The following is a 23663-nucleotide window of genomic DNA, read 5'->3' on the forward strand; positions in this document are numbered from 1 at the left end:
GCGGAACTTTGTCTCTTGGCCTGGGCATGTCGGCTATAGCCTGGAATTTCTGAGGTGATTTGATCAGCCCATCCGGGGTGATGACCTGGCTCAGGTACTCCACTCGCTTCTGAAAGAATAAACATTTGTCTTTGTTCAGGTGGAGACCCTGGGCAGCCAACTCAGTGTTCGTACGCGTCATGGAAATCCTGGAAAGTCATGGAATTTAACAAAACGCTTTTCCAGGCCTGGAAAATCATGGAATTTGACTGAAGGTCATGGAAAATCCTAGAAATTGAGAGCGAATGTGTTTTCTGTTATTGTCACAACGAGATACGTTCCCGAGAGTTGTTCACAAGTCTTTCGTTCCATACTCGGGACACAATTTTCCCATCGACACCGCGAAACTGCAGCTTTAGGACAGCTCGACCATTATCCTCACCAAATGACACGTCATTTCTGTTGCAGTGAAATGATGATTTTTCTTTCTTCGGTTTTGAATCTGGCCTGCGCCTCTGTATCTAGCCCACCACATTGCTATGTTAACAGTTAACAAATCTATTATTCAACTGAAGCAGGGTTGTGGTCATTTTGAAATAATTGATTATTTGCATAATCTGCAAATAATCAATTATTTAAAGGTAGGGGCCATAAACTTTGTCCACCCCATGCATCCTCTCCTGCCCCATTTCTCCCCACACCCATTCTTTATCCGCCTCCCCCTTCTTGGCTTTCAACTCTGATGTTGGTGTTTCCCCCCCCCCCTCTCTCTCTCTGCTGTTCCATTTGTCCCGTTGCATCCTGGTCCGTTCAGTGTACTAGTACGAGCTCTTCCATGAGCCTCGACTATGTATGCAAAAAAAACAACTTAAAAATGAAAAAGAGCAATCAGAGATTGCAGACCCTCGCCAGGATGTATTTTCAGTGTTTTTTAAGGCTTTTGTGTTTAAAAACAAATATGGCGGCCGAACCACGTGACAGATGACGTCATCATTATTTTTTTCCGCCAATAATTTATTCCTAGATTATGCTCAATAAATTTCATCTTAATAATAATAATAATACATTTATTTTATATAGCGCTTTTCAAGAAGCCCAAAGACGCTTTGACAGAGTACAAAAAACAAGTGCAAAAAGACAAAAATCAATAGGTAAATAATCAAAGCAAAAGGAAGGAGAAGGAGAGGAGATAGTCAGGGGTTAAATGCTGTGGGTTAAATGTTGAATGCAGTGTTGAACAGGTGGGATCTTGATCGGATGACGTTTTGTACTCGTCAAATTATGACGTCATAATGGAGGCACCTATGACATCATCATTTACAGATGTTATTCCACATGGAGAGTTCTTTACAATGAGCCATGTCTCAATTTTTTCTATTCAGCACTTTCGGAGATATCGAGGTGCAAAGTTTTTTGGTTTTTCCAAGATGGCGGCCGAACCTCGTGACCTATGACGTCATAATTATCATTAAAAAATTCTACAGGTAGAGTTGCACTTATGGTGAAAATTTCCTGTCAATCAGACCAACGGTGGCAGAGAAAATCATATTTATTCTGTGCGGACAAACAGACAAGCAAACGGACTCAAATGCAATACCCTCTCCTCTGGCGAGGGTAAAAAAACTGATGGTGTTCATTTGACATTCATTTCATTTGATGACATCATTGAACTTGCTTAATTTATTTGATTGAAATAATATTTTTTTCACCTCCTTTGCACCAGCCTTTGTAACTTCAAGGAAGACGACACCATCCGTGGATCGGGGCCGACCCAAGACGACTCTGCTTTCGCTCTCTTTGTGAAGCAATCATTGAATCCCAGTCTCACTTGGGAGCACATACGCTGGCTGCGTTCCATAACCAGTTTGCCCATCGTTCTCAAAGGCATTCTCACAGGTGAAGCTCAAAAAACGTTCTGGTTTTGTTTTACGATTTATTTTTCACGGTCACATATGAGAGCCGTTCAAAAGATTCTACAAACAAAATTCTCATATTAGCCCAAGACATCTCAACGTTAAAAATATCTTTCTGTATATGTATATGTATATACATACACTTGTGGGGTATGCTTACACATTATGTAAGCAATAACAAACTTTGCTTCGTACAACAACAACACAACAGGCATTTTAAGGCCATTTTCCTAGAGCGGGGGTTAGCCTTGCGGTCCCCATGACAATCTTCTCCATTTTGCCCTATTTTCTGCATCTCCCCCTATTCCCCCTATTTCCCCTATTCTCTGCATCTCCCCTGCATCTCCCCTTGCCCGCATTTCTTCTTCCACCATCTTTAGCCAAGTCTTTCTCGGTCTTCCCCGTCCTCTACTTCCTTCTACATTCATTTCCATCACTCTTCTCAACCAGTCACTTTCATCCTTCCTCAACACATGACCAAACCATCTCAACCTGTTCCTCCTCACAGCATCAATCACAGGCTCTATTCCCATCATCTTTCGCAATTCATCATTTGTCTTCCTCTCTCTCAACGATACTCCGCGCATCCACCGAACCATTCACATTTCCACCCTTTCCAGCCTTCGTTGCTGCTCTACGTTCATTACCTATGTCTCGCTCCCATAATAATCCCATAATCTCGCTCCTTGCTTCGTACGTAGGTACATAATAAATAGAAGCTTTATGATTATAGGGCGTCGGCAATCATCACTGACATCCTGCTAGATATCAATTTAGGTTTATGTATTTATTATTTATTTTACGACTCATTTCCTGTTTTTACGTAAACTTTCATTGAGAATTTTGTTTCACAGCTTACAGTTATATCAATTACAATTTTCAAATTCGAGATATCGATTGAGTTTTTTTGTTTGTTTGTTTTATTACGGATGTGTTTACGGTTTTCTACGGAAGTTTTCATTTACGGACGCTTTCCGACGGTTCTGTGATTTTTTCCCGGTGTACCAGCTTTGATGTCCGTCAGCACGCCAAATTTCAGTTTTCCACAACACCCGGAAGGTACCGAACATTAATATCAGTCAGTCAGTGAGTGGTTAGAAAGAGCTTTATGTATTAGATACAGTACTGTGCAAAAGATGGGGTTATTTTCATTTTTGTGGTGCTCGTAAACATTTGTGGGAAGTTTGACGTGTGTAATATTGATAGATGATAATTCAAATTTCTGTGAAAGTCAATTTAACATCAGTTGCATATGAAGGTCCAAGGCACCCCAAAAAAATAAAATAATTTGATGTGACTATATTGATTTGTAAGTAATAAACAAATAACTGAACATGGTTTTTAATCCTAATACTTTTTTGAGGTGTTATAGTTTTAAAAGCCCAACCTAGCTGGTACTGCCCAAAAAATCCAGATGGTCCTCAATCCTCAATCTCAAAAAATCAAATCGATCAAAAAATCCTCAATGGTCATTGCGTCATCTGCGTGACGTCATCACCTGAATGATTGTTTCAACAAGACGCACAATTGACCCATGTTGTGTGGGATAACCAGAGATTTCATGAACCACGCAAATAATAATATTTATTAATAAAAAAAAAAATTCTGATCAAGAATCCTCAGCTTACGACGATAGTCAAAATCATGATGTAGAAGACGTTGCCAGACCGTACATCTATGAACTCGAGGTGGAAATTTGAGGTGACATCGTTCATGCAATACCTGGCATGCTGATTACCATACTGGATTGGACTATCCTCACAATGTACATGTGATGGCACCTAACAAGGCATGGGCGGGAACATAAAGTATTGACTGATGCTATAAAATAACACTGATATGCCTAGAGCAAGGCGCATTGATGCTTAATTTACATCATACCCCTCCGGGTGAAACATCAAGGTCTTAGACCTGTAGGAGTCCTTGAACCACCATTTAGGTTTTTCTCCCTTTTTTCTGCTAATATACGAGATGTATCTCAGAGCCGGCTGGGACTTTTGGAATTATATTTTGCATCAATAATTAATGGGAAAAAGTACATGGGGTTGGCATAACGTATTTGACCTTGACCTATTTTTTTAGTCTTGACCCAATTATATTTGACCCAATATAGATTTATTTTTTTATTCCATCATTCGACTAAGGTTTGTCTGATTAGAACGAAATTGCCCTCTCTATATAATTTAGAGCAAGTCGTATTTACGCTTGATTTACATTATGCCCCTCCGAGTTGAAGGTCAAATGGCCTCTAAAGAGTTAAAGGTCAAGGTCAAATGGCATTCTGAAAAAAAGAAAAACACTTTCTGCCATCGCTCAATTTTACCAATTTGGAATCTCAAAGACCGCTTGGTCTTCCAAGATTTCCTTGCATCATAATAGTAGACTTGCGCTGAAGTTGTGCACCTCATATTTTATTTGTGTCCTTGACCTACTTTTTTCAGATTGTGACCTAATTAACAAAAAGCATCTTTTTAATCATAACTTGAATAATTTTCCTCCGATTTTCATGAGTTTTATGAATAAATTGAATATGGGGATATGTTTTCTTAATTTATGCTCTCTCCCTGGATGTTGATGAATGATTTTTTTTTTTTTTATGGCCTTAAAACGATCATTCATTTTCCCTGGATGTTGAAGGTCAAGGTCATATGGTGGTCCGAACAAAATATACCATCCTTGGATTGTGGGCCAAGGGTAAATCGTGGGTGATCGCCTTTGGTAATCTGCGGGAGGCTTACCCTTGGCGATCGTTTTATGATCGCAGATATCTAGCTCTGTTTGCTATAATTCTTCCCATACCTGAAAAATACGATTGGCACCACGAGGTTATTATACCACTTACAATCCAATCTTGATAGCTCGTACATGAGAAGGAATGCCAATTGAAATCGTGCTTCGTGAATATTTGTTTGCCAAAGTCCAATCATCTGAAGATTTCTGACACCACCTGTATTCTTGTTTATCTTTCCACTGTTGAGAATTATTTTTTAATAATCCACCATTTTGGATGATGCATGATGCTCCTCGTGCCGTCAAGCACATAAGGCTGTCGACGCAGTTTGATTGGCTAGTGGGCACAATCCTGGATGAGTCGCCACTCCGACGCAGGATACTCTACTGGCTCACCTTTCCGAGGAAACTGGTATTCATTTTTGCCAATCTCTGAAGGATGAAGACTGAGTCAATCCACCTGGTTTTATTTTGGCATGGCTGGGACTTGAATTCAGATCCTAAGCCAACAACTTTAAGCCTAAGTCACACATAGGCGGATTTGTCGGCGACTACTGGCGACTGGAAAAATCGCCACCACCCGCCGACAATCGTAATGAAACCGTAATGGACGGTCGCCTGTAGTCGTGGTTATCCTCCCCAGGTCGGCTGCAGTCGGCAAGAGCCGCAAAGGGGCCAAATATTTTTTTTAATGTTTAAAAACGGCGCGCTCAGTCGTCCTCAAAAAAGATCCGCCATGCTGTCGTGATGGAACCGCCATGCTGTCGTCGGTATCCGTAATAAGACCGTAAAGCGGCCGCAAGCCAGTCGCTCATAGTCTTCCGCAATCGCCCCACCAGCTAGCACGGCAGAGATGCGAATGCGATACGGCCTTCCTGCGGCATCTTCCCGACTACGGGCCGACACTGTTGCGGCTGCATATCGACTACAGAAGAACTGCCACGTCTCCCCTGCGGCTATGGGAGACTGACGACGACAGCAGTAGGACTAGTGGCGGCCGAGTTACGGCCATTGGCGACAGAGATACGACTGCCTGGCGACTGCATTACGACATACCACGATTCCATGGCAAGACAGGATGGTGTGAGGGTCTCCGTGGAGTGAGGTCCTGTGGTGCCGACAAGGATATGGCTTTATTGTTTGGACTTGGGACTTTTGGAAACTTTATTTTTGGGACTTTGGTCCTTTGGAAACTTTATTTATGGGACTTGGGACCAGTGGAAATAATTTGTTGGACTTTATTTCCATTCTCTCTCCCTGCAGAAAAGTTTGATTATTACATTACAATGATACATCTTTATTAACTTTCTTATTGTACATCAAACATCTTTATGCTTCATGTCATACATCATTGAAATGAATAAAGTGAAATGTAAAATAGAGAAATAAAGATTTTAAAAGTTGTGTGAATCGTCTCCAATCGCCGGCGGTCTTATTGCAGTCTTGCGGACGTCGGAGTAAACCGCCACCCGGCCCCAATGCAGTCGCCGCGATCCGCCATCGGTCGTAATCTAGCCGCCAGACTGTCGCCACGCTGCCGCCGTGCATCCGCAATGCAGTCGTCGTCGATCTTCGACAGTCGCCATCCCACTCGGGGCGTCGTCGCAATGCAGTCGCAATGTGGCCGCCTGCAGTCGCCATACTGCCGCCTGACCATATTTGACCGCCCGAAATCGCCAGTAGTCGCCGAAAAATCTTGATCGCCGGCAGTCGCCAGTAGTCGCCAAAATATCCGCCTATGTGTGACTTAGGCTTTAACTGCTAAGCCACTATTAAGCTTAATTCACCATCTATATCTGTAATATTTCTCTTTCTTTTGTATTTCCATGTCCATCTCATTGTACATATTATTTGTAATGATTATTGTCCTTTCCCTTGTGTCTTCAGCTGAAGATGCTCGTGAGGCAGTGAGTTATGGAGTAGATGGTATTGTGGTTTCAAACCATGGTGCAAGGCAGTTGGATGGTGTACTTAGCACAGTACGTATCAAGAAAAAGTCAATCTTTATCTTCCCATTGCTATGCAGCTTTAGGCCCGAACTACTGCAATCCAGCTTTTATTATATTGGGCTCGATGTACTTTTCCATATTGATTCCAGCTTCCATTAGATCCTTCCCTACTGTTTGCTTCTATCTGGATCTTGCTCTTCCCACCGGCCTTCTACTGCTCACCCTGCTTTGGTGCTTTGGTGCTTTGGTATATTCTTTCAAACAATTTCAGTCTAGATTTACATATTCTCGCATACACTGGGATTTGTTCAAGAGTTTCTCTAGATTCTTCATTTCTTATGAAATCATCCCAATTTTATGTTTAGCATCTTTCTCAACAAGTGCATTTCAAAGGAATCTGTTATTTTCTCCTCTATTTTGAAAAACATTCAAGTGGATGGTCAATGTATCAAATTTGGTGTAAATATTACATGAATAACCTAATTTTTTACCTTTTTCTGATCTCATTTTCTACAAAAGTGACTTTTGAGTGTTATAGGTGTTTGCAACTCCTACCTTTCTTCTTGTGATGTTTTTGATTATTTTCCTATCATATCAAAGGGAGGCACAAAGCGCAGAGTAATGCATTCGATCGTGTGTGTGTGTGTGTGTATGTGTGTATGTGTGTGTGTGTGTGTGTGTGTGTGTGTGTGTGTGTGTGTGTGTGTGTGTGTGTGTGTGTGTGTGTGTGTGTGTGTGTGTGTGTGTGTGTGTGTGTGTGTGTGTGTGTGTGTGTGTGTGTACAAGATATCTGGAAAAGTTCTGAACGGATTTGGATGAAAGTTGGTGGGATGATTGCCCTTGGGATAAGAAAGAATTGATTAGTTTTTGGTGAAGCTCAGGATATTATTCTGAATCCAGGAATTTTTTGAAGGATTTTTTACAATTGGAAGATAGGGCTCAGCAGCAGCCACCCACGGCGGGAGTATGCGCTCTACTGAGTGGCGTTCTAGTTTTATATAAGGGATCGTTTCTCTGCATGCACCTTTTACATGGGGACTGAAAATGCGTTTCTCGGCTTCAACTGGACGAAATCGGCTGCAAATTTCAGAAGTAAATGCGTTGTACATTGAGGTAATATGTTCCAAATTTCAGCAACGTCTGCTTCTGCATTCCTGAGTTATGTTTAGAAAACCCTCAATCACGTTGGTGTCTGTCTGTCTGTCTGTCCACCACCCAAAATGTGTTGGTGCTCATATCTCAAGGACTTTACATTGAAACTAGCTGAAACTTGGAATATGCATCGGCCAATAGGTCTAGTTAATGGCTTTCGAAACAAATTACACCTAAGTGCTAACGTTTTTGCTTCCTTTATTATGTCTTAAGTGTCCGTTTTTTTTTGTTTTTTTGTTATTGATGTTAGCTCTTACACGAGCCTCGATCTTGTATACAACAAAAAAACCCTTCAACCTATCTCCTCAATAATTGCTTCCCACAGCTGGATGCCTTGCCTGAGGTGGTAGCAGCAGTCTCTGGCAGCATTGAGGTGTACATTGATGGTGGTGTGCGGCGTGGAACGGATGTCTTGAAGGCGCTTGCGCTAGGTGCACGAGCTGTCTTCATTGGACGCCCTGTACTTTGGGGGCTTGCAGTAAACGTGAGTATCTACAATTCTACATGGGGTGGAAAGAGGATATGATGACTGTAGCATGAAGTATAACATGGAGTGAAAGATCTATTTGACACTTTATATGATTACTTTTTTCTTTTTCTTTTTTGTATACAAGATCGAGGCTCGTGAAAGAGCCGACATTAATCACACAAAAAGTCAAACCGACACGTAAAACACAAAAAAAGGGGAGCGGTAGACAAGATGGGGAGAGAGGGGGAAGGACACAAACACAACATTTGAGAGCAGGGACATCGGGAGAAATGTGGGAGGGAGACGGCTTGGGGGGAGGTGGGAGAGGTATAAAACATATTGACAATGCAAGGATTTCCAGGAAAGAAGTTGGAATTTAAAAAAAGGTGTATTTGGGGTGAATTAGCTGAGGAAGAAAAGATCAAGGTTTTGGATTGGCGAAGATAAGAGATGGTGGTGAACAGCTGTTTTAAAGACCTGGAGGGAGGAGTGGGATTGAAGGGAGTGGGGGAGTTTGTTCCAGAGGCAGGAGAAAAGGGGAATGAAAGAGTGAAGGTGAGCAGAGAGCCTAGATTTTCGCAGTTTAACCAGAAGAGGGTTGCTGGCAGATCTTGTGCCACCTGTAGGAATATTAGGGGGACAGAGCACAGAGGGAGCTGGGGGAGCAAGGCCGGAGAGGAGTCGGTAGAAAACAGAAAGACCACCAACCTCCCTCCGGTGAATGATTGAAAGGCCCTCGGAGTTAGCTTCATCGCAGGAGATTCCAATGATTCTGAAAGCTTTGGTTTCAACAGCGTGAAGCCGAGCTCGGTATGAGGTAGGAGCACCAGCCCAGAGGGGGGAACAGTATTCCATTGAGCTGCGGATGAAAGCCTTGTATGTGGTGAGGAGCTCGGGTGTGCCAAGGAAGGACTTCGCACGACGGAGGATGCCCAGTCGGCGACTGGCTTTGGAGGCCAGCTTGGAAATGTGGTTTTCCCAAGAAAGATCATGGCAGATCGTGAGACCCAAAAGCTTGAGCGACAGAACTTCTTGGAGAGGATTGTTGAGAAAGTAGATGGGAGGGTTTTCCATTCGGTCTTTTCGGAGAGACATAGTAAGAGTGTGAGATTTGTCAGGATTGAAAGACATGTTCCACTTGTTTGACCAGTCTGTGATTTTGTCCAGGTCTGCGGAGAGTGAGGAGGCTGCAGACAGCCGATCTGAGGGATGAGGAATGGAGCGGCAGATAGTGGAGTCATCAACAAAGAGACAGAGAGGATTTTCCAGAGAGTCGGATCGTTGATGAAGACCAGAAAAAGCACAGGGCCCAGAACACTGCCTTGGGGAACTCCAGCCTGAACAGGAAGGGGAGATGAGAGAAACCCATTCAGGGCCACATGTTGACTACGACCAGAGAGGAAGTCCGCAGCCATGAGTGGAGATTTCCATGGATACCATAGGAGGAGAGTTTGGTGAGCAGAGCTGGGTGCCAGACCGTATCGAAGGCACGTGATATGTCAAGGGAGACAGCTCTGATTTCCTGTTTGGCATTGAGGACCTCAATCCATTGTTGAGAAAGCAGAAGCAACATGTCCAGAGTAGAATGACCTGGTCTGAATCCAAATTGTTGATCAGAGATTCAAGCCATTGGAGAAGAGGCAGGATTTGATATCCGAAGCAATGATGAATTCCATGACTTTGCTGATAATTGGGAGTAGGCTGATTGGTCTGTGCAAAAGAGAGGGTGAAAAGAACAGAGAGAGGGTGAGATAGAGCGGCAGAGCAAGATTTTAGGACCCGTGGGCTGATGCCGTCTGGTCCAGTTGCAGAATCGGAGTCGAGGTTTGACTTGTTGGACAGGTTGGGTGTGTGACGAGGACGAATTAATTAATCAATCCATTGCTCATTTTTCTTCAAGCAGCTCCGAGCTCCGCATTTCTATCGAGCTCATGTATCTTCATGCTGACATTTATCTCTGCTGTCTAGGGATCCACATTTAACATCATTTTCGTCTTTTTGAGGAGGTTTTTTTTGGAGAATTCGAGGTCTTCACTGAATATAGTCGATGTCTTGCCTGTTTGGCATTACTTGCTGCCATGATGAATGTAGTTCAAGCTTTGCCTCAGATGGAACATTCAGAGCTGACTCACCAGGTGGTTTGAAGTCAAAAAGTTCAGTTCTGGAATACTGATGTCATAGAATTCGTCGGTCGTAATCTTGGAGTAGTCTCGCCCATGTAACTATGTGAGAGATCAGCGAGGATGGCTGGGTACCAGCGATTCTGCCGATGCTTGTAGGAGATGATTTAAGCACAATGGCCATTGGGCCTCTCTTCCATGTGATGTTGTATCACTCACCAAGTTAACAATATTAACACAGGCGTGTGGGGAACGAACACTGCTCCACATGCAGAAGAAGAATGGTTGGCCATCTTCTATGAGGTAAAACAAACAAAGGAGAGAAATGTTCCAAGGGGCATCCAATAAGGAAGTCTGTGAAGCCCAGAAAGAAAAACCAAAATGCTCCTGGTAAACCGAACATGGCTGCCTGTAAGATGTGCATGAAAAAAAAAATCTTTTCTTGCAATGTCAGCATGATCTGACACACACACACACACACACACACACACACACACACACACACACACACACACACACACACTCGTCTGCAGAATCTCAAGAGAAGATGTAGTTTAAATTTGGAAATCTGCAGAGTATTATGTCATCATCAACAGAATTCTAAATAATTTCTAGAGAATTCTGCATAGACATTCTACACAGCTTTCTCCACTTAGAAGTTATAGGTAATATTTTTTAGGAGAGTCTTTTCCTGTCCATTCATTCCTTTGTTTTCAGTGGCCAAAAGTGGCCCAACTGTGTCTCTGGTAGTACATTGCCTTTTTACCCTCTGACACCTCACTCTTCCATGAGCCATTGATCCATTATTTTGTATATAAACAAGAATGCCTAGAATGACTGCATAAAACAAGGCTTTTAGGATCATTGGAATCTCCCACGTTGAAGCTGATTCTGAGGGCCTTTCACTCACTCACCGCAGGCAGGTTAGTGGTCTTTCTGTCTTCTACCGACTCCTCTCCGGCCTTGCTCCTCCAGCTCTCTCTGGGCTCTGTCCCCCAAATATTCCTACAGGTCGCACAAGATCTGCCAGCAACCCTCTTCTGCTGAAACTGCCAAAATCAAGACTCTCTGCTCACCTTCAACCTTTCATTCCTCTTTTTTCCTGCCTCTGGAACAAACTATTTTTTTTGTTGTTGTTGTTGTATACAGGATCGAGGCTCATGAAAGAGCTAACATTTATCACACAAAAAAATCAAACAGATGCACAAAACATATAATAAGGGTAGCGGTAGACAAGATGGGGGAAAGGGGGCGCACAAACACAACATTTGAGAGCAGGGACATCGGGAGATCTGTGGGAGGGAGAGGGCTTGGGGGGAGGAGGCGTGGGAAGGTGGGGAGGGGGGCGGGGAGGGGTGGGAGAAGTAAAAAACACATGGACACCAAGGACTACCAGGAAAGAAGTTGCTATTTCAAAGGAATGGATCTGGGGTGAAATTAGCGGGGGTAGAAAAGATCAAGGTTTTGGATGGGGGAAGATAAGAGATGGTGGTGAACAGCTGTTTCCTAAGACCTGTAGTGAGATTGAAGAGAGTGAGAGAGTTTGTACCAGAGGCGGGAGAAAAGAGGAATGAGTGAAGGTGAGCTGAGAGTCTTGATTTTGTCAGTTTAACCATGAGAGCTGAGAGGGTGGCTGGCAGATCTTGTGCGACCTGTAGGAATATTTGGGGGACAGAGCCCAGAGAGAGCTGGGGGAGCAAGGCCGGAGAGGAGTCTGTAGAAGATAGAAAGACCACCAACCTGCCTGCGGTGAGTAAGTGAAAGGCCCTCGGAGTTAGCTTCATCGCAGGAGATTCCAATGATTCTGAAAGCTTTGGTTTCAACAGCGTGAAGACGAGCGAGGTGAGGCAGGAGCACCGGCCCAGAGGGGGGAACAGTATTCTATTGAGCTGCGGATGAAAGCCTTGTATGTGGTGAGGAGCTGAGGTGTGCCAAGGAACGACTTCGCACGACGGAGGACGCCCAGTCGGCGACTGGCTTTGGAGGCCAGCTTGTAAATGTGGTTTTCCCAGGAAAGATCATGGCAGATAGTGAGACCCAAAAGCTTGAGTGACAGAACTTCTTGGAGAGGATTGTTCAGAAAGTAGGTGGGAGGGTTGTCCAGTCGGTCTTTTCGGAGAGACATAGTAAGAGTGTGAGATTTGTCAGGATTGGAAGACATGTTCCACTTGTTTGACCAGTCTGTGATTTTGTCCATGTCTGCAGAGACTGAGAAGGCTGCAGACTGCCGATCTGAGGGATGAGGGATGGAGCGGCAGAGAGTGGAGTCTTCAGCAAAGAGGTAGAGAGGATTTTCTAGAGAGTCGGAGAGATCATGGATGAAGACCAGAAAAAGCACAGGGCCCAGAACGCTGCCTTGGGGAACTCCAGCCTGAACAGGAAGGGGAGATGAGAGAAACCTATTCAGGGCCACACGTTGACTACGACTCTTCAATCTTCAAACACGTTGACTACTCTCTTCAATCCCACTCCTCCCTCCAGGACTTCAAAACAGATGTTCACTACCATCTCTTATCTTCCCCCATCCAAATACCTTGATCTTTTCTATCCCCATTAATACACCCCAAATCCATCTTTCAATCTCCGACTTCATTCCTCGTCGTGTCAATTTGTTTTATACTGTGTACCCCTTCCCCTATACCCCCCTCCCCATCCCCCCAGGCCCTCTCCCTTTCACAGATCTCCTGATGTCCCTGTTCTCTACTATTGTTGTGCTTGTGTGCTTCCCTCTCTCTCCCTATCTTGTCTCCCGCTCCCTTTATGTTTTTTATGTGTCCGTTTATGTTTTTTTTTTTGTGTTTAATGTGTTTTTTTCTCTGACACGAGCCTCGATCATGTATCCCCCCCCCCCCCCCCCCAAAAAAGAAAAGTGATCTCAAAAATAAATTGATGGTTGAATTTAGTGACCTGATTTATAAATCCTCTTCAATTTAAAGTCAATCGAATGAAATTTGTGGATTTTAGAAATCCCACCTTAAGTTGTTGACCTTCGGCCTATGTTGACCTTTTGACCTCAAAATCAATCGGCTTTTTCCTTACGACCAACTCTACCATTTGGTGAAGTTTCGTTGAGATTGATTTCAAATGGCGACCTGCAGTCTATTGCCATACAAACAAACAAACAAGAAAACGTCATGCGTAGCACGATACTTGCAAAATCCACCCTCCCCCAAAAGTTTTCCAATGATACATGATGGCCTATGTTGACCTTTTGGCCTATGGTGACCTCAAAAATACTTGGTGGTTGAATTCAGTAACCAGATATGCAAGTCCTCTTCAAATTTCACATCAATTAGATGAAAATTTAGGATTTTAGAAATGTGGCCTATGTTGACCTTCCGATGTTGACCTCAAATATACTAGGTGGTTGAATTCAGTGACGAGATATGCAAGTCCTCTTCAAATTTCAAGTCAATCGGATGAAAATTGAGAATTTTAGAAATTTGGCCTATGTTGACCATTTGGCCTATGTTGACCTTTTGGCCTATGTTGACATCAAATATAGTTTGTGGTTGAATTCAGTGACCAGATATGCAAGTCCTCTTCAAATTTCAAGTCAATTGGATGAAAATTGAGGATTTTAGAAATTTGGCCTATGTTGACCTTTTGGCCTATGTTGACCTCAAAGGTACTTGGTGGTTGAATTCAGTGACCAGATGTGCAAGTCCTTTCCAAATTTCAAGTCAATTGGATGAAAATTGAGGATTTTAGAAATTTGGCCTATGTTGACCATTTGGCCTATGTTGACTTCAAAAATTCTTGGTGGTTGATTCAATGACCAGATATGCAAGTGGTCTTCAAATTTCAAGTCAATCGGATGAAAATTGAGGATTTTAGAAATTTAGCAAAGTTGGTGACCTTTGCCCTATGTTGACCTTTTGACCTATTGACCCCAAAAACAATAGGCTTCTGGCATTTGACCAACCCTACCACTTGGTGAAGTTTGGTTGAAAATTGTGACCTGTAGGCCGGTGACAAACTAACAGAGTCACAAACACAACCGACCAATATACTTGAAAAATCTTCGATTTTGCAAGTAACAAACAGACAGACAGACAGACAGACAGACATACAGAATAATGCACAAGACCAACCAATATACTTGACAAAATTTGGATTTTTGCAAGTAATACCAGGAGATATGTCAAGCATAGGTATGTCAAGCCTGTCTCTACAACACTCAATGGCAAATTCAGAGCCTTGTCTTTTTTCTTCAACACTTTCTCAACATTGTCAGTCTCAATGCATTCAACTCTGTCGAAATTGAAAGATGGTACATGATATGTCTGATGTCCTTTCTTGTTATTATATGGCATAAGTTGCATGGAGAAACAGAGTTTTATTCAGAAATATTCTCACTTGCAGGGTGAGGATGGTGTACGCCAGGTTCTGGAGCTCCTACAGGACGAATTGTGTCTTGCCATGGCACTTTCAGGTACATTAGCACACCTATGTGCTCATCTTTTTGCACATGTTGCACCTGGCATGTGACTGCATCCATTTCTGGTGACATGACGATGATGAAAATGCATTCTAGATATTTATGCTGAAATTGTTTAAGAACCAGCTAAAGCAGGACATTCTTCGTTGCAATCTATCGTTGTAAAAGGAAACCAAGTTCTTTACCCACACTCTCTTCAGGGTTTCATAATAACACACTCTAATTCTTTCATGAGGAACATTTTTGAAGATTTGGGTGACGATCTGGATTTGGATACAAGAATTTTAAAAACTGATTCTTCACCATTGAGAATAATCAAAATGGCCAAAAACTATATACGGTACAGCACAAAAAGGTTGTGGATGGGTTGGGTGTGTAACGAGAACAAACGGTTTCCATTTTGGTTCAGGCCCGAATCCAGATCTGACCTATCAGTGGGATTCAAAATGTAAACTGTTCAGCCTGGCAAAGGTGTGCTCTCTACCGAGTGCTTTTCTAGTTTTGTTTTATAATAACATTAATATTATTATATTATCATTATTGTTGTTGTTGTTACTTTTCTTATTAGAATCGTCATATCAAATCTCTCAAATATCGAATTCACATAAGTATTCAACCCACTGAGTCTATACTTTGTAGAACCGCCTTTGGCAGCAATTACAGCTTCGAGTATTCTTGGGTATGTCTGCATCAAACTTACACATCTGGATTTGGGGAGTTTGTCCCATTATTCCTTGCAGATTTGCTGAAGCTCTGTCAAGTTGGATGAGGAGCATTGGTGAACAGCAATCTTCAAGTCTTTCCACAGATTCTCAATTGGATTCAAAACTGGGCTTTGGCTGGGCCACTCAAGCACGTTCACGTTCTTGTTCTGAAGCCATTCCAGTGTAGCTTTGGCTGTATCCTTGGGGTCATTGTCCTGTTGGAATGTAAATATTCGCCAGTCTAAGGTCTTTTGCACTCTGAAGCAGGTTCTCCTCAAGGATTTGCCTGTATTTGGCTCTATTCATTGATCCCTCAATCCTTAAAAAAACAAGTCTCCCAGCCCCTGCTGCTGAGAAGCATCCCCATAGCATGATGCTGTCGTCATCATGCTTCACGGTAGGGATAGTGTTAAATGGGTGATGAGCTGTGCTCGGTTACAGCCAGATGTAGCGCTTTGCATACAGGCCAAATAGTTCAATTTTTGTCTCATCAGACCACAGAATATTTTGCCTCATGCTCTCAGTCTTTCACATGCCTCTTTGCAAATACCAGGCATGCTTTCATGTGTCTTTTTCGATAAACGCTTCCGGTCCGGTCCGGAGAGGATGATGGCGTCGCTTGCTCGCCGCTTCTCCGACTGGGCCATTGTCTTTAGCTTGCCACTCTGGTGGTCGTGGCGGATTTTTGGCCATTGAGTCTGCCCTCTGCATGGTCCCGGCTCTGCTCCAAGCTTCGCCTGCCCAGCTCCTTCGCTGTTTCCTCGGGCCCGCTCCCGTGGGTTGTGGCCATTGTTTGCAGCGGTGGTGGTGGCGGTTTGCCGCCGTGATCTTGATTAGCGGCGGCGGTAGTTTGCCGCTGCATTTGCCGCTGCATTTGCCGCTTTGCCTCCTCAACCTTGGCCTCGTGCTCGTCTCTTCGCTCCTGTCTGCCCTCTGCTCGGTCCCGGATCTGCTCCTGGCTTCACCTGCCCGGCTCCTTCGCTGTTTCCTCGGGCCCGCTCCCGTGGGTTGTGACGATTGTTTCGCCTCCTCAACCTTGGCCTCGTGCTCGTCTCTTCGCTCCTGCCTGGCATGGCTCTGCGGTTCTCTGCCGCAAGGCTTCTTCTGCTTAATACCCGCTCCACCCCATCATGCATCTCTGCAATCAAATCCAATGGACTCCTGCGACGACCCAGGTACTCCCACTCATCGTCCCAGCGCACCTGGTCACAGCAACGCACACAATCGCACCTCCTGTCTGCGAACCCTGGCCAAATCACCCGAGTTCATCCCCGCCGTACAAAACAACATCAAGCTCACCCTGTTCAATACCCGGTCCCTCAACAACAAATCCCTCATTCTCAACGACTACATCCTGGAAAATAAACTGGACTTTCTGTCTCACTGAAACCTGGCAACAACCTCTGGACTACTTCGCACTCAACCTCACCACACCCAATGGATATTCCTACATCAATAAACCACGCTCGGAGGGCTGAGGTGGTGGAATTGCCGTTATTCACCGACAAGACATCAGGACCAGCCTAATCTCCATCGCATCTGCTCCATCATTTGAACACCTGGCTTTTTAACTCTCTGGTCACACACAGTCAGTCATGGCTGTTGTATACCGCCCTCCCAAACCACACCCATCATTCCTGTCTGACTTCTCCTACTTTCTGACCCAGCTATGTTCCCTCTCCCCCTCAATCCTCCTCCTTGGTGATTTCAATATCCACATGGACTCCACTGACTCCACCATAACCACTGACTTCACTGATTTACTCACCTGCTTTAACCTCACTCAACATGTCAACTTTCCTACCCATAACCGTGGTCACATTTTGGACCTTGTCTGCTCTACTGGATTAATCTTGCACCATCTCTTTGGCTCCGACCTCACCCTCTCTGACCACTTAGCCATCACTATGACCATCAACATCCCCGCCCCAACACCGAGGCATTATCGCACTATCAACTTCCGTAAGCTAAACGCTCTTTCACCTACCTCATTCTCCTCCACCCTCTCTGAAAAAATGTCCACTTCTCCCTTCATTGACCTCCACAACCCTTCTGATCTCACTGACTACTACAACCACACTCTCTCCTCCTGCCTTGACCAACTTGCGCCTATAAAAACCAAAACAGTTTCTTTCACCCATTCTGCTCCCTGGTTTACCTCTGAACTTCGCCTGATGAAAACTCGTGCTCGCCAACTTGAAAGACTCCGCAATAAAACAGGTCTCACAATTCACTCCCAAGCCTACAAGGACCACCTACAACACTACAAAGATGCCCTCTCCCGCGCCCGCTCCGCCTACTATTCTCAAATTATCCACTCTGGCTCCGGAAACCCAAAAGCACTCTTCTCTACAATAAACAAACTCCTCAGCCCCATGAACACCACCACCCAGTCATTCACAGTAGACAACTGCATCTCCTTCCTTTCATTCTTCCAACGCAAAGTTGAAAACATCTACAACAGCTTGACCACCGCCGCACCCGCTCCCCCTCAAACCACCTGCCCCCCCCCTTATCCTTCCATCCCCTGTCTCAATTCTCCCCAATCTCCCCTACTGACCTCTCTGGACTCCTCATAGGAATGAAAACTGCCACCTGCACTCTTGACCCCATCCCCTCCAGCTTTGTCAAGGCCTCCCTTCCTGCTCTCTCTCCACTTATCATTGCAACAATAAACTCCTCCCTGTCTACAGGCATCGTCCCACCATCCCTCAAAATTGCTGCTGTTACCCCCATTCTGAAAAAACCTGGACTACACCCTGACACCCTAAACAACTTCAGAGCCATCTCCAACCTACCCTTTCTGTCGAAAGTTTTGGAACGCGCTGTAGCCGCTCAACTCAAACATCACCTCTCTGCCAATAACCTGTATGAAACATTCCAATCCGGATTCCGCTCCAACCACAGTACTGAAACTGCTCTCCTCAAAATCACCAACGACCTTCTCCTCTCCTCTGACGCAGGCAACCTCAACATTCTCATCCTCCTCGACCTCAGCGCCGTCTTTGATACCATCGATCACACCATCCTCCTCACCCGACTTGAAACCACCTTTAACGTTACTGGCACTGCCCTCTCTTGGATTAAATCATACCTCTCTGACAGACGCCAGTTCATCTCCATCAATAACTGCAAATCCCCCACTGCTCCCCTCCCCCAAGGTGTCCCCCAAGGTTCAGTTCTTGGCCCCCTCCTCTTCATCCTTTATCTGTCCCCCCTCGGTCACTTAATCCGCCGTCATGGTCTCCAATTCCACTGCTTCGCCGATGACATCCAGCTTTTCATCTCCACCAAGTCCATCTCCACCGCCACCCACTCTATCCTGACAAACTGCATCACTGAAATAAAATCCTGGCTTCAAATCAACTTCCTCAAACTTAACTGTGATAAATCTGAAATAATCATCATTGGCCCAAAAACGCTCACCAAGTCCACCCATAACTTTGCCCTCAACATCGACGGTTTCCCAGTATCCACCTCCCCTCACATCCGGAATCTTGGCATCATCTTTGACCAAACCCTCTCCTTCGACAAATACACTAAACAGATCACAAAGACAGCCTTCTTTCACCTGAAAAACATCGCCCGTCTCCGTCCATCCCTCTCCTCCGTGGCTGCAGAAACCCTCATCCACGCCTTCATCACCTCCCGTCTGGACTACTGCAATAGCCTCTTCTATGGTTCCCCCTCAACAATCACCAATAAACTCCAATACATTCAGAACTCCGCTGCCCGTCTACTCACCCATTGCCGGACCCGTGACCACATCACCCCCGTCCTTTACAAGCTTCACTGGCTCCCCATCTTCCAGTACAAAATCCTCCTCTTGACCGACAAAGCCCTCCATAACCTGGCCCCATCCTACCTGGCTGACCTCCTCTCCAGACACACTCCCAACCACAACCTCCGCTCTGCTGGTACCAACCTCCTGACCCCCTCCATCCGGACCAAATTCCGATCCTGGGGGGACAGGACCTTCTCCATCGCTGCTCCCACCCTCTGGAACTCACTACCTCACACCATCAGAGACTCCTCACTCACCACATTCAAAACATCACTCAAGACCCACCTGTTCAACACTGCATTCAACATTTAACCCACAGCATTTAACCCCTGACTATCTCTTCTCCTTCTCCCTCCTTTTTGCTTTGAATATTTCCCTATTGATTCTTGTTTTTTGCAATTGTTTTTATGTTTTGCTATGCATTATGTTTTGCACTCTGTCAAAGCGTCTTTGGGCTCCCTGAAAAGCGCTATATAAAATAAATGCATTATTATTATTATTTTTATTTTTTTTCTCAGGAGTGGCTTCTGTCTGGCCACTCTCCCCTGAAGCCTAGATTTATGAAGTGCTGCAGAGACTTGTCCTTCTGGCAGATTCTCCCATCTCAGTCAATAAACTCTGTAGTTCTATCAGAGTGGTCATTGGGTTCTTGTCACCTCCCTGCCGAATGTCCTTTTTTGCCCGGTTGCTCAGTTTAATCTGATGGCCGGCTCAAAGTCTGGGTAGTTCCATATTTTTTCCATTTCCTAATGATGGAACTCACTGTGCTTTTGGTAACTTTCAACACCCTAGAAATTGTTTTTATACCGTTTCCCAGATATATGCCTACCCACAATTCTATCTCCGAGTTCTCCAGACAGTCCCTTGGACTTCATGGTGGAGTTTCTACTCTGATATGCACTGTCAACTGTGGTACCTCAATATAGAAAGGCGTGTTTATTTCTAAATCATGTCCATTTGATTTAGTTGGCCACAGGTGGACTCCAATGAAGTTGTAGAGACATCTCAAGGTTGATCAAAGGAAATTGGATGCACCTGAGCTCTAAATTTGGAGTGTCATAGCGAAGGGGTCGAATACTTATTGACTCAAGACATTTCAGCTTTTGTTTTTTAATTTATTTGCAAAAAAATCGAAAAGATAATTCCTCTTTGCCATTATGGGTTGTTGTGTGTAGATCAGTGACAAAAAATCAATTCAATCCATCCTACATTTAGGTTGTAGATATATGTTTGCGGGAGGGCCGACGGGAGTTGTGGGAGATATGTTGAAGGCAGCAGGAAGTTGGGGTGTGAAGAGAATGACAGAGATCTGTAATCTGGTGGTGAAAGAAGGCCGCATTCCAGTGGATTGGGAACTGAGTACCCTCGTCCCTCTATACAAGGGGAAAGGTGACCCTCTGGAGTTTGGCTCGTACCGAGCGATAAAGTTATTGGAGCATGGAATGAAGGTATTGGAAAGGGTGTTGGAGAGGAGGATAAGGAAGAAAGTGAAGATCGACGAAATGCAGTTTGGATTCATGCCAGGAAGAGGAACGACAGACGCGCTTTTCATTGTGAGGCAGTTGCAGGAGAAGTACATGGAGAAGAGGAAGAAGTTGTTTCTTGGGTTTGTTGATCTGGAGAAAGCATTCGATCGGGTTCCACGCAAAGTATTGACATGGGCATTGAGGAAGTTAGGAGTGGATGAATGGTTGATCAGAGTAGTGATGGCAATGTACAAAAGAGCGCGCACAGCTGTAAGGACGAAGGACGGGAACAGTGGTGAGTTTGAGGTGAAGGTGGGAGTGCATCAGGGGTCGGTACTAAGTCCACTACTATTTGTAGCTGTGATGGAGGTGCTGGCTCAGAACGTAAAGGAGGGTTTACCGTGGGAGTTGTTGTATGCAGATGATCTGGTGTTGATTGCGGAAAGTATGGATGGACTGAAGGAAAAGATGAACACGTGGAAGGAATGTATGGAGACAAAAGGTCTGAAGGTGAATATCGGAAAGACGAAGGTGATGGCAAGTGGTAAAGCATGTGGTGAGGTTGAAAGAACTGGGAAGTGGCCTTGTGCTGTGTGTAGGAAGGGTGTCGGAGTGAACTCCATTCAATGTACAATGTGCGCTGAGTGGGTTCATCAAAAATGTAGTGGTCTGAGAGGGTCATTAACCATTGTGGCAGCTACATTCAAATGTAAGGTGTGCACAGAGGGAGCTGCAGATGGAGGAAATGTTGAGTTGGATCTTGGAGACGGCGTGAAGCTGGAAGGTGTGAAAACATTTTGCTACCTCGGAGACATGCTGAATGGAGAAGGTGCATCAGACTCGGCAACGGTTGCTCGAGTGAGATGTGCATGGAAGAAGTTTCGGGAATTGAGTGGCGTGCTGATGATGAGGGGAGTGTCGTTGAAGCTGAAGGGAAAGGTGTATGCTGCATGTGTGAGAAGTGTTATGATTTATGGGAGCGAGACATGGGTAATGAACGTAGAGCAGCAACGAAGGTTGGAAAGGGTGGAAATACGAATGGTTCAACGGATGTGCGGAGTATCGTTGAGAGAGAGGAAGACAAATGATGAATTGCGAAAGATGATAGGAATAGAGCCTGTGATTGATGCTGTGAAGAGGAACAGGTTGAGATGGCTTGGTCATGTGTTGAGGAAGGATGAAAGTGACTGGTTGAGAAGAGTGATGGAAATGAATATAGAAGGAAGTAGAAGACGGGGAAGACCGAGAAAGACTTGGCTAAAGATGGTGGAAGAAGAAATGCGGGCAAGGGGGTTAACAAGGAGAGATGCAGAAAATAGGGCAAAATGGAGAAGATTGTCATGGGAACCGCAAGGCTAACCCCCGCTCTAGCAGGGAAAATGACCTTTAAAATGCATGTTGTTGTTGTTGTTACATTTAGGTTGTAACACAACAAAATGTGAAAAGTCAAGGTGGTGTGGATCTTACACAAGAGTGATGGTATTATGTACCTCTTCATGTGTCGACGTTTCCTTGTATGTACCTGTGATCTCATAAATCAAGAATCAAATTATGAAATGCCACCATGTTACTTTGTGAGGTGCATTTGTTGGACGTGCTTATTTTTTTGTTCTGGTATGGACATCTTTGTCCCAATGTTACTTTCCTGTTCCCCTCCACCTTCCCTTTCACATATATTGCGCACAGGCTGCCGTACAGTGAAAGAGATCACACCAGACCTCCTTACCAGGACATCGCACCTTTGATGTGCAGAGCTTGGGTTCATCACACAGCAAACAAAGAACAGCATCTAAAGTATCACGACCAGACTTGGTACTTTTATGAGTCTTAATTTCGACGCAAAATCTTGCACATTACGGAGCCATAAGGTATTTTGGATCAAAATCACCCATTTCTGAAATCGGCCTCTAATCTGATAAAATTGTTAATGGTGTCCAATATACTGCTCATGAGGCCTTTAAACTTGGTATGCTATGAGCTAGGACATTCACCTACATGACAAAAAGGCAACATGTACGCTGACAGAGTGAAAACACATTTTTTGCAAAAAACAGCAAATTTTGTTTTTTATTTTGTTTAAAAATTCAGAAAATGTGCAGGGTATATATATATATATATATCTATATATCTATATATATATATATATATATATATATATATATATATATATATATATATATATATATATATATACTGTGTTCAAAAAGTATCCGACCTTTATTTTTCGTGCGTAAAAAAAAAAGAAGCTAGGGAGGCGTTGATTGGTGCACGTATGTAGGCGATCCTAATGCGCACGCGTGAATTTTTTCCCACCTGCAGAAGCTGTCATTCGACGGCAGACCGCCGATGAGTGAGGACATGTAAGTGAGCGCCGTCGGATTTTCGTTTTTGACAAAATGACGGAAAAACTTGAACAACGCTACTGCATCAAATTTTGTGTAAAGCTTGGCGATTCCCAAGTGGAAACGATCCGCAAGATTAAACACCGTTCATTCCATTATGAATGAGGATTTGGGCTTCAGGAGAATCTCAGCGAAGTTCGTACCAAAGCTGCTAACGATTGAGCAGAAGCAACTCCGTTTGGAGATCGCACAGGACATGCTGGAGACTGTGAACAGCGATCCCAGCTTCCTCAACACAGTGATCACTGGTGATGAGTCCTGGGTTTATGGGTACGACCCAGAAACCAAGTTGCAGTGATCACAATGGAAGCATCCAACATCCCCGAGGCCAAAAAAAGCAAGGCAGGTCCGCAGCAATGTCAGTCATGCTGCCCGTCTTCTTCGACTCCAGAGAAGACATCATGTGGAATGCGACGGACCAGCTGCGCGCCATCCCAAAAGAGGCGTTCCAGCGCTGCTTCCAACAGTGGCAGAACCTTTGGGAGAAGTGTGTGGCAGCCCAAGGGGACTACTTTGAACGAGATTATTATAAAAAAATGTTTTATCTCGATGCG

General features: G+C 44.4%; 1 protein-coding gene across 1 annotated transcript in view; it reads left to right on the plus strand.

Annotated features, from left to right (window-relative positions):
• Window positions 1-23663, plus strand: part of HAO1 (hydroxyacid oxidase 1) — a 70030-nt gene that overhangs the window by 44805 nt on the left and 1562 nt on the right. Inside the window, exons 4-8 of the mRNA XM_068129429.2 lie at window positions 1703-1875; window positions 6510-6601; window positions 8049-8207; window positions 14678-14747; window positions 22394-23663. The exon at window positions 22394-23663 is cut by the window's right edge and continues 1562 nt beyond it. Of these exons, the coding sequence (XP_067985530.1) occupies window positions 1703-1875; window positions 6510-6601; window positions 8049-8207; window positions 14678-14747; window positions 22394-22452 (553 nt within the window). The 3' untranslated portion in view covers window positions 22453-23663. The remainder of the gene's footprint in view (window positions 1-1702; window positions 1876-6509; window positions 6602-8048; window positions 8208-14677; window positions 14748-22393) is intronic.

Source organism: Myxine glutinosa, chromosome 9 (assembly GCF_964187855.1).
Source record: "Myxine glutinosa chromosome 9, kmMyxGlut1.1, whole genome shotgun sequence".
Classification (NCBI taxonomy): Eukaryota; Metazoa; Chordata; class Myxini; order Myxiniformes; family Myxinidae; genus Myxine; species Myxine glutinosa.